General features: G+C 28.9%; 1 protein-coding gene and 1 long non-coding RNA gene across 4 annotated transcripts; one reads left to right on the top strand and one right to left on the bottom strand.

Moving 5' to 3' along the window:
* The first annotated feature begins 474 nt into the window (after nucleotides 1-474).
* Nucleotides 475-2,054, top strand: LOC101495950 (uncharacterized). Of its 3 annotated transcripts, none has more exons than XR_012162241.1 (4): nucleotides 475-775; nucleotides 1,202-1,331; nucleotides 1,441-1,540; nucleotides 1,672-2,054. It is a non-coding gene; the product is annotated as an uncharacterized lncRNA (long non-coding RNA). The 3 variants fall into 3 exon arrangements; XR_012162240.1 differs by having other exon boundaries at nucleotides 478-775; nucleotides 1,441-1,478; XR_012162239.1 differs by lacking the exon at nucleotides 1,672-2,054 and having other exon boundaries at nucleotides 481-775; nucleotides 1,441-1,667.
* A 6,015-nt stretch (nucleotides 2,055-8,069) lies between these two features.
* LOC113785699 (DNA-directed RNA polymerase subunit alpha-like) lies at nucleotides 8,070-8,896 on the bottom strand. The gene is made up of 2 exons (XM_073366470.1): nucleotides 8,626-8,896; nucleotides 8,070-8,458 (listed from the first exon to the last, which is right to left on the bottom strand). The coding sequence occupies exons 1-2, from the start codon at nucleotides 8,894-8,896 to the stop codon at nucleotides 8,070-8,072; spliced, it is 660 nt and encodes a 219-aa protein (XP_073222571.1).
* Nucleotides 8,897-12,066: the final 3,170 nt, after the last annotated feature.

Here is a 12,066-nt window from a genome sequence, read left to right as displayed (position 1 = left end):
TCCTTTTTACTATTTTATGATTTTGATATACTCACCTAACGTTTTGTTTGAGTTTGGCACCGCGATAATGTAGATGTTCCCCATCGTGTATGTGATCATTAAAGGCTGGTGATGTTTTGGATGTTTTTCTTGCTTACGTTTTATTTATATAATTATGACTTCAAATACATCCAAATTATAGGATTCATATCTCATGTGACATCAGGGTTGGGTTTACCTTTATCTTAGAATATTTTATTTTGTGGTTTATTATGAATTAATTTTACAAAAACATAATTTATGATATTTATTTTGCAACACACTACAAAAAAAAAAAATCTAATGTGCCACTCATATTTTGTGATATTTTTTTATCTATCATTAAAGCTACTTTTAGCTACAGTTAAAGTGTCACTGTTTCTAAAAATATTATGTAAAAAAAATTAAATACACAAAATTAAGTTTTGCCCCTTTGGTCTTGTACAAACAATTCAAAATTGTCACATCAACAGCATATTCACTGAAAGTAAATTCCTTCAGGCTGAATCCCTATTGCAGCTGGTAAGATCACTCATCATCGCTGGTGCTCAATCTCAGTGGGGAACTTATCTCAGGGTGTACCATGAAAATGCAACTACACCAAACACTTGAGAAATCTTTTCTTTTTTCTTTGTATTTCTCAAACCCTTTTCTCTCTACTATCTTCAACTAACCATAATCCCCAAAACCCCTAAATTCAATTTCGAACAATCCTAAATTCATCTCTCTCGTATCACTTTGCGATTTGCAGTAGCAAGTAAGTTCTATTCTCTTTCCAAATTATTTCAGTTTGCGATATCAATTTTATTTTGGTAATCTTGCTTGTTAAGTGTCATTTTTTCGCGATTTGCTGAATGAGGTTGTGGGTTTGCGATTTGTTCTGTTTTTGCGATTCATTCACACGACATGTTATCCTCATTTTTGAATTAGAGTTCATTTTCTCTGATATCTTTTTCTCTCTCTAAACTCTACGAGATTCCTCCGAAAAACTCGCCTCATAAGGTCTTGCACCTATTCTAAAGTTATAATTTATTATTATTTTCACTTTTTTCTATTTGTCAATTATCCATTTTCATTTATGTATGCATGCTACAATTCGCTAAATGTTGATTCCCATATATAATTTTGATTTGATCCCAAAAGCTGACATATATTTTTGCTTGATTTGTAGGGAAATTTGCAGGGAAAGGAATTATTATAGCATGTTATAGATGAGTTTGGTGGATACAGAATGCTCAGAGGAAGGTTCATGTCTTCTTGAGCCTTCTGATCCTGATATTATTAAAACTGATCCTACTTCTCATTACCATAGGGTAATCTAGTTCTTCTGTTTTTTTTTTTCATTTCTTAATTTACCTCCATTACCCCAAAAAATTACAGGAAAAAAAACTAATTTTATGTTTATTTTTGAATTCATGGCAGTATAAGGAAGTAATCAGCAAAAGAGCTTTCAAGACCGTGTATCCATTGAATGTTTTTGGTTTTAGAGAAGCATTTCTATATTATGTTGTATTTTGTAGGAGTAAGTGATAACTAATTGAATGCTTTTACCTCACTGTTAATTATTTTTATATACATCATATTTAAAGAAGATTCAAATGTGTCACGTATTCGAATTTTTGTATATATTTTCCTTAATTTGTGGTTAATTAGTTTTAAGGCATTTGATGAAGTCAATGGACTCGAAGTTGTGTGGATCCAAGTTCGGATTGATGAGGTATTACAATCACCGGGTAAACTAGTGAGGTTGTATTCAAAAGTGCATCTATTGAGGTCGTTGAAGCACAATAAAATCGTAAGGTTCTACAATTCCCGGATTGATGACAAACACAAGAATGTTAACAAGATAGTTGTTCACCTCAGGGAGCCTCAAATAGTGTGTTCACTATCCTTTGTATATGTGTTTAATTTGATTTTCTGTTTTATTGTGATATTAGTCCTTTGTTAGTTGGTTTGATGCATGATTTAGGTACTGTAAGAAACACAAGAAGGTCGACATGAGAGCTGTTAAAGGATGAGCAAGACATATTTTAATAGATTTAATTTAATCTATCTTCACAATTACATTCCACCTGAAGTGTGATAATATATTTAAAAGTGGTTGAACTAAATAAGTAAGTGGCAAGAATGTAATAGGTATGCTCAGCTATAATCAGTAAGTAGCCCAACTAGTCTTCAATTCATGTTGAATAAGTAAGTTGCAGCCTCTAGAACCAATTTTCTACATCTTGATTGTGGTAATTGAAAAGAAAATAACATGTTAAATAGTAATGACAATCTTCATGAGCAACGAACATTCATTTACATTGATTCCAGTCTTAGCTTTGCAGTCTCACCTAAGCGTATTGCATAGAGATGATGGCTTTTTTCTTGAACTTTTCTTATATATTTACCTAGATACTTGATTTTGATCTTTAGATTAGGACCCTAGGTATCACCTCTTATCTATAAAGTGCTTATTATTGTTTTGATTCTTAATTAGGGATGACTTCTTCTTTGTTTGATTTTTAATTCCTCTTACAGGATATTAATTTTTGTCATTCAATCCATCTAAGGCCAGTTCAATCATTCTCATTTCAATGCTTTTGTTTCTAATAATTCCTCTTACACTCTGAATGCAACATTTCTTGAAACAAATAGTAGTTTTTTTGGCAATAATTTTGCTAAATCTATGACTGAACTAGCAAAGATTTCTTTAACTTACTAGAAGGCTCTAGGTCTTCATTTTGTGATTTGAAGACCTATGCTTTCAAAATGTAGTATTAAATTAATTACTACAATACAAAGATGTAAATTAATTAGAGGTATATTAATAAAGAAATAATTAATGTAATTGATAATTTTATATTAGTAAAGTCTTATAATAAAGAGAGACAATAATTTTTTGAAGAGTGACTTATATTTAAAGATAGAGGTAAATATATTTTATTTTCACCGTATACCTGAAGGGCAGAAGTTTCAATACCAAACAAAAAGTTAGATGGAAATGATGCTCGACTTGGAAAGCTTGAAGAATTTAAAAAATTTAATATAGGGTCATATGGTTTAGTTGCAGCTTGTTCTCCAATCTATATATTCAAAAATTTCATGTTGATTAATTTATAATATTTAATGAGGTAATTAAGAATGACTCAACAATCAATATGGCAAAAACTTTATCGGAGTACCTTTGAAGCAGATAAGTCATATTGAGTGGATCTTAGCTTGTGAAGTAGACCTATATATTAGTAACATTATTATACAACCAATCAAAGAGAAATATTAATTTTAAAGGGATACCGAAAAATGAAGACCATACTATACATGCTATAAAAATTGTTGTTATTTTGGCTTTGTAAGCATTGTTTCAATAGAAGTATCATTTTGTTATTTTGTTTTTTCAATGTCATGTGAATTATTTTGTTCTAATTTTTCCAGAAAGAAGTTATTTTGTTTTAATTTTGTCAACTAAATTTTATATTATCTACACCCCTTTAACGTTATTATATTTCATTACATTTATGACAACGATTTCTATATTCGTCTCTTTTTATAAGCATTTAAATTTTTTTTACATATATTAAAAAAGTAGATAATAAATTTAATTTATCTATTTTATGTGTATATTTTCCTAAAATAAAATTTGACAGATTTTATGGTTTTAGCAATGTATAATTTTGGTTTCTATAGCTAGTTTTCATTTCTTAATTTTTTTAAACATAAAAAAAAAATCTTACAGTTTTGAATGCTTAAATTAAGTCCTTACATATATTATTCAAACAAATTTGGTCCATATACAAATATTCTAATAAATTTATTCTTGAATCATGGTTTTAGGTAATAAAGGAACGTAAAAGATACATTGTTAATTGAAATAATAAGTTAATCTAAACAAAAACTTACTATTTTTAGTAAATTTTCATAAAATATTATATTTATTCTCTATTATTTATTATTATAAAATTCATTTCTTATAGTAAAAATAAGAGTCCACCTTAAATCATTTTTGAGAGATCCATAATAGACACACAACTATTGATCATAGATTGTTCCAAAAAAAAATAAAAAATAAAGCAAATGTTCAAACCTTGTGCCTGAGTGGGGATGTTGGAAAGCAAAACAAGCGACAATATTATGAGAATAGTTTTGAAAAATCTCAAAGATGATAGAGTCTCCATTTTCTGCATCCGAAAAGAGAATTTTAGAATTTGATAGATATAAAAAAATACAATTATATTATACTATAGGCTAAATTATATTCGTGGTCCCTTAACTTAATTTCAGGTAACGTTTTAGTCTTTTATCTTTTTTTTTTCCCGATTTAGTCATTTATTCCTAATAATATCAAATAAAGTATGAAAATATGAGTTTATTTGAAAATTTGCGTTACGGATTTGATAAAATTTGTTATATATTAAATAATATAATTAATTTTATGAGTTTTGATTGAATTTTTTTTTTGAATTTTTGTTTAAAAAAGGATAACGTTGTTGAAATTTTAAAACATAAAATATCAAATTGTTATTTAAAATTAAAATAAATGACTAAGTCGAGAAAAAAAAAAGATAAAAGACTAAAACGTTACCTGAAATTAAGTTAAGGGACTACGAATGTAATTTTGCCTATACTATATATATAGTGGAGAAGTTAAACCCAAGTCTAACTTCCTATGCCTATGACAACCTATAAGATGACTATCTATTCTATTTTTAAATAACAAAGCAAAATATTCCAGCAAAAATCTATGATTGTATTGCTTTGATTCTTCTTTGACTTACACAAATCTTTCTATGTATAGACTTTTCAACTAATTATATAATGTTGTTAGCTTTTTATTTTTGGATAAATAATAGTGTTTTTAGTGTCATGTCACGTTGAAAATACACACACATATATAAGTGAAAAATTTTTAATTTTTTTTTTACTTGACATCAAATATTTTATTTGTCCCGTTCTCATTATAAACACCTTATTTGAATTGTCACTACTCCAAAAATGACATTTTATAACACGTCTTTTAAAGCGCTTATTAAATACAAGCGCTGTTATAGAATTTTTTAAAAATAACGGAGGATACAATAACGCTTTTTTGACAAGCGTCATAAAAAAAGCGTTGTTGTATGATCATATAGGGTCACATAGCGCTTGCACGTAATTGATGAATTAGTTAGATATTTCAAACATAAAGTAACTACGGTAATGTTTCAATAATAGTAATAATCAAAATTAATTAGTATTCTTACACTTTTCGAACAAGAAAACGCTTAATTTCAATTAACTCTCCAAATTAACACCTTCAAACTATCAACATCCAAAATCATATCTTCACTAAACATACAACAATTAAAAGAAGTAGTGGATAAACTTAAACAAATTATAATGGTTTTAACCGCGGTTATAAAACAACATTTAAACATTGTTTAACAATCATAAATTTTTTCCAAATAATAACGGGTATTTTTAAAATAATGATGGTTTCAACTACTTTAATTATCGAGTCTTACTAAACAAACTTATGAATATTATGGCGGTTTCAACTATACTAATTTTCTATTCTATTTTTTACAAAATTGGTTCAAAATTGTGGTTGTCAAATATATATAGCAAATATCTTGATGGCCTTGTAATAATAAAAAAAAAAATTAATATTCTCTTTCTTTTATTCCACTAACAATATAGCAAAATATAATCCAACATAATCCTTCAATCAAAAAGCCATGTGGATAACTCAACTCGCTCCTAACTCGCTTCACCAAATATTGTATAACAATGATTCTTAAACTATTAGAAACTTGAAAAAAATTATCTTCAAATTAGACACTGGAATATTTGACTTCTACACATTATAGTAGGAGAAATTTAAGGTTACAAGTTATTTAAGGTTACAAGTTGTAATTCTTTTTTTTTTCCGAGTTGGTCTTTTAATTTAATTTTAAGTGACGATTTGATATTTTATGTTTTAAAATTTCAACAATGTTGTCTTTTTTTATACAAAAATTCAAAAAAAATCATCAAAATTTTCAACCAAAACCTATAAAATTAATAATCATGTTTAATATAATGCAAATTTTATCAAATCCATAACTCAAATATTCAAATACACTCATATTTTCATCTCCAACAACATCAAATATAGAATGAAAATATGAGTTTATTTCAAGATTTAGGTTATGAATTTGATTAAATTTGTATTTTATTGAAGATGATAATGAATTTTATGGGTTTTGATTGAAAATTTTGATGATTGTTTGAATTTTTTTTTAAAAAAGGGCAACATTGTTGACATTTCAAAACATAAAATATCAAATTGTCACTTAAAATTAAATTAAAGGATCAACTTGGAAAAAAAAAGAGATAAATGACTAAAACGTTACCTGAAATTAAGTTAAGTGACCAAAAATGTAATTTAGTCTATTATATAACTTGTAACCTTAAATTTCTCCTACTATAATGTGTAGAAGTCAACGATTCCAGTGTCTAATTTGAAGATAATTTTTTTCAAGTTTCTAATAGTTTTAAGAATCACTGTTGTTGGGACATAAGTATGTTATAGTGTGAATATAAAAATGTGTTGAAGTCCCACATTGGAAAGAAATATTTTTTGTAAATTTAAGTGGAATGAAACTTGTTTTTTAAAATTCAAGTCCCACATTGGAAAGATTTTTTTTTGAAATCTCACATTGGTAAACTATCATATTTTGTAGTTTCAACTCTATACATACTAAAGTCCCACACTGTTTAGAAAACATATGTGAGTTTGCTTCCATCACTATAAAATGAGTTTCAAACTATTGTGAAAAAGCACACCAAAGTTGGATGTTTTTCCCAACTTTCTCTTTTCTCCCTCTTATATTCTGCTCGCCTAATTTTCGAGTCACTTCTCCCCTTTCTTTCTGTCCCTTCGGTTTTAGAGCGGTTATTATGTCGAAGTCCCTTCGGTTTTAGAGCGGTTATTATGCCGCAGTCCCTTCGGTTTTAGAGCGGTTATTATGTCGCAGTCCCTTTGGTTTTTAGAGCGGTTATTACGCTGCAGTCCCTTTGGTTTTTAGAGCGGTTATTATGCCGCAGTCCCTTCGGTTTTTTTACAGAGGTTGTTATGCTGCAGTCCCTTCGGTTTTTTAGAGCGGTTGTTATGTCGTAGTCCTTTCGGTTTTTAGAGCGATTATTATGCCGTAGTCCTTTTGTTTTTAGAGCGGTTGCTATGCCGTAGTCACTTTGTTTTTAGAGCAGTTATTATGCTGTAGTACATTCGTTTTTTTGTGTCTTTTTGAGCGGTTATTATGTCATAGTAATGAATGGTCATAGTACCATATTGAGAGTGGCTTTAACTTCCATATTGAGGGTGTAATTCTAGAACGGTTTTCTACGGTGCAGTGGAACTCCGATGCAGTGAATCTGAGCTGTTTTATCCTGGGGGATTTGTGGTTGATAGTCTGCCTTGCACAATTTGGGCAGTGCCGCGAAACGTCTTAAAGAGAGCGACCTAGTCCGCGACTCAACCCAGTAATATCTTCGGTGGAATAAATTGTGATTTTTAAATAGTTTTTGAAACTCAAAATCCAACAATTGTTATACAATATTTGGTGAAAGTTATGGACATTATACAGATTGAGTGTTATACAGATTGAGTGTTATACAGGTTTAAAGAATTACAATTCCCTTTGTTAATTTCACCCAAATCAATTATGTATTCTTGCATACAAAATCCATTCATACCATAATTCTAACTCAACATTTCCTTCCTATAATCTATATCAAAATTAAATAAGGTCATTTAAAGTGTAACATACTACTATGATAATAAGTTAAACAATATCGAAGGAGCGAGTTGAGCTATCCACATAGTTTTTTTGGATTGAAGGATTATGTTGGATTATATTTTGTTATATTGTTAGTGTTATATTGTTAGTGTCATAAGTTAAAACGAACCATTTGGATACTTATCTTGCATAATAAATATCATATTTATAAACTAGACATTCTAAACTTTCTAAAGAATTGTTGTTAACTTAAATTCGACATCAGTTGACATTTTAATAAGATTGTCAAAGTTGATGTATAAATGTCAAAAATTATGCTGCTATTAAAGTTAACTTAAATTCGACATTGGTTTCCACTAGATAATGTTGTCCAAGACCTTTGAAACAAATAGACGCGTCCTGAGGTCCATACAAATTACTTCTCAATACAATTTCTTTCAAATTCATTAAAATTTCATGTATTGATTCTTGAATACCTACTATGGTAGAATATTCATGTTGTATTTTCTCAGATTTTGCATGTGTGATACATGTTCCCTCTATTTCTCCAAGCAAAATTTGTTGCATTGCAATGCCTATTGTATCTGCTTGGCCTTTCATAAGTGGAGACAAAATAAAGTGTCCATAATAAAGACGCTTACTGTCTACCCTTGATTCAACACACTTCCACTGTAGTGTTCGAATAGATACTTTTAATTTTTCTGAATCATGGTAATATATTTTTATCAAACTCTTAAATTAATTGTTTATTTCTCTTGAAATATCTTTCTTTAATGTTTATTTTTAGTTTTACACACGTCTTTTTTTAGGATCCCTGTATCCATCATGTGACATAGGGGTTACATCCGTATAAACCTTAAAAGTATACCACTTCTACGAATAGTTCTTAATGACACATCGAATAGCATTTGTTGCTGCAGTTTGAGCAGCAAAGAGGGTGCTCCTTCGTGTACCCTTAAATCCACAAGAACCGGTAGAGAACCAAAAATCACTTGACCCCGTACATCAATAACAATCATAATGGTATTGTTGAAACTAACTTGAACATAAATAACTCCCTTTGGTATTTTACGAGTTTGCTTACGTGAACCAATACGTGCATTTTTACGTGAAGCTATTTTTGATATAGATATTTCCATTTTTTATTATTTAAAAAAATTAAAGTCTGAAAAATATGGATATATCCATTTCCTGGCAAAAATGGATTCTTTACTATTTTCTAACTAGATTTTCTATATTAATTGTATTCTATAATTCGATTAATATATAGATATAGAATTATAGAAATGTCAAGTATTAAGCAATAATATTTCTTATAATACCTGTAATTATAGAATAGATTCGAATTATAGAATTTAAATTATTTTATTTTTATAGGTTAATATTTAAGAAAATTTAATATTAATTAGATTTTTTTATTTGAATATCATTTTTTTGTGCATTAGGTATTTTATTTTTAAGATAAAACCCTTTTTTGTTAAAATATTATCCCTTGTCTTTGTTTATGTTTTGGATTGGAACAAATTACAATAATCCGACCTCTCTTGCAGATCAATCGACATTTTTTGCAAATTTTACAAATAGAAGCCGCTAATTTCATATTTATGACTCCTTACCTGAATGTTAAATCTATCTATTTATTGAAAGAAAATAGGATTTTTCTTATTAACTTAAATTAACTTAAAATTGTGCCCCCTAAAAAACATATTGAAGGTCTAATTAAATTAATTGACTTGTACTTCCATTTTTTACTTTCCCAGTCGTATACATAAGTATGCCGAATATTTTTGAAACATAGCCTACAATCTTATTTTCATTCTATTTGTCTAAAGGTGTAATATACCTTTAGAAGTGATTCAGTAATTAAATCTCCATGATTATTTATTTATTTATTTATTTATTTATTTATTTATTTATTTATTTATTTATTTGTATTCTAGTTAAATCCTCTTCAATCATTTACTAATGTATCGGGAGTAATATTAGTTATCGATTTTTTCTTTACTATACATTCACAAGAATATATATAAGTTTTTAATATAATTTGAATATAAGAAAAATGACCATTATCATATATAACATAAAACTTCTCTGATTCTTTCTAATCGAGCCTCTCGATATGTCATTATACCCCTCGAAGTAGAAAGAATTACAATCCCCATTTCTCCTATAACTCTACGAAGTTTCTGATAGCTAGAATATATTCGTAGACTAGGTATACTGATCCTTTTAAAAAAAAAATTAGAAAATTATATGATCCTTTCTTATTTCTCCGTAGAGTTCAAACTAAAAAGTATTTGTTGCTTTCCCAATATTTTCGATGATATTAGTAAGTGGTATTTGAATTGTTTTTTTCTAGTCATATCAGCATTGCATACAGTGACACCCTAAACCCCAAAATGACATATATAATCATTTATACTAGATTTTTTGAGTAAAATTCACAGGGGATAAGGAAAATTTATTTACAAGGAAATAAAAACTTTTTGTAACTAATTTAGGATATCACTTTTCTCAAAGTACACATCTTTTCTCAAAGTACACATGGAACAATTCAAACTTTATTACTTAATTAAAACAATTTAATCTCAATGAATTTGATTTAACTATAAATTCTTATTTTAATTCCAAAAACTTACTAGTACTAAGGTTTTCATATAAAAAGTCATTTGTAATTATATAACTAAAATATAAATTACAACTCTAAATTTCCGATATCGCCTATCAGAGCGGGGTTTCTCCCAAACTTGAACTTCAAGACTCATTAACATGTAATAACTGCGATTTCGCAAATGCAGGGTCAAGCCAGTCAAACACAAACAACGAAGGACGTGAATTTTGAAATCATGTTAATAGTATAATATAACTAAGAACACACAAACAATCATAATACATTGTATCATAACACAAACATTGGCCTTGGTAGACAGACAATTCAAATTGGCCTTGTCCTCATAGATCCCCTCAACTCAACCCGAGACACATATATGTGACAATCGAGGTAAACGTGTGTTGCATGGTAGCTCACGACATTTGAACTGCTACCTCCAAGTCACCTAGGAATTCTCCACCCGAATACTTCCATCGTCTAACAATCTTGCCTTAAGGCTCAACAGCAGACTGTCACGATTAGCCTCATTCAGTTGTACTTCCCCGGAATCACTAGGCTCTTCACACCCTACCTATATGACGACAAAATAATCTCCACTTCACAAATTATCAATATTTTTTTTTCTCCCTTCATTATCTTAGACTACTCCATTAAGAGCATCATATTTAGGAATCATCGCTATCTCATCAACCATGGGGTACTTCAACATTCTCATCACAATTTTATAACATTATTAATCATACATAATCATGATCATCATATAAACTCATCACAATTTCATAACATCATTATAATCAATCAAACATCATCATTATCATCACATAAACATGTGTCATACAATGCATCCATCTTTTATTATCACATCACATAAATTCGTCTAATCAAATATATGAACATAATTTCATTCAAAATCCAACATCACAACAATATCAAATATCAAATATCAAATACCACACAATTATTCAAAATTAAATCAATCAACTTCTTATAAATATTTCTATTTAACATTTTAATCTCACAATTCCAATATTTTTACAAGAATTAATTTATCTCTCAAATGGCTACTGCTGTACGTAGCGAGCCCCAGATGAATTATTGGGAAATACAATTTTTGGTTCATCTCACAATATATTATACTCATGAATTCAAACGCTCTCTCACCTGTTGGACTTTAGTCCTCTTAATCCTAGTTTTGACATAATTAACAAACATACAATGTTCATACATCATATGATAAATCTAACATTTTAATTGAGCAAGATTTCAGGAACAACAACTCAACCCTACACACTTGAGACAAATTGCTTGGAACTCAAGAAATCAACAAAAGTTGAATATTCACTGAGTAAATCGATTGGGAAATCGATTTCATAGAAAGGGTTGTAAGGAAACATAACTGTTTGTGGTTGTATAATCGATTAGGCAATCGACTGGCACAATTAGAAATAAAAACTGCACAAGTCAGTGGCAACCTGTTTTACAGGCTAATCGATTGGCAAATCGATTGTGCACATCACAAAGTAAAACTGATTGAAACAAATCGATTGAGAAATCGATTGGGCAAGTCACAGTGACAATCCATTTTCTAGGCTAATCGATTGGCAAATCGATTGTGCACATCACAAAGTAAAACTGATTGAAACAAATCGATTGGGAAATCGATTGGGAAATCGATTGGGAAAGTCACAGGGACAATCC

The sequence above is a fragment of the Cicer arietinum genome, chromosome 3, assembly GCF_000331145.2.
Source record: "Cicer arietinum cultivar CDC Frontier isolate Library 1 chromosome 3, Cicar.CDCFrontier_v2.0, whole genome shotgun sequence".
Lineage (NCBI taxonomy): Eukaryota > Viridiplantae > Streptophyta > Magnoliopsida > Fabales > Fabaceae > Cicer > Cicer arietinum.
This window is presented reverse-complemented; position numbering and strand designations above follow the sequence as displayed.

Coding starts and splice junctions, on each gene's coding strand:
- LOC113785699 (XM_073366470.1), bottom strand. CDS start 8,896: ATGGAAATATCTATATCAAAAATAGCTTCACGTAAAAATGCACGTATT. Junction 8,459..8,625: donor AAGAACTATTCGTAGAAGTG/GTATACTTTTAA, acceptor ACCATGATTCAG/AAAAATTAAAAGTATCTATT.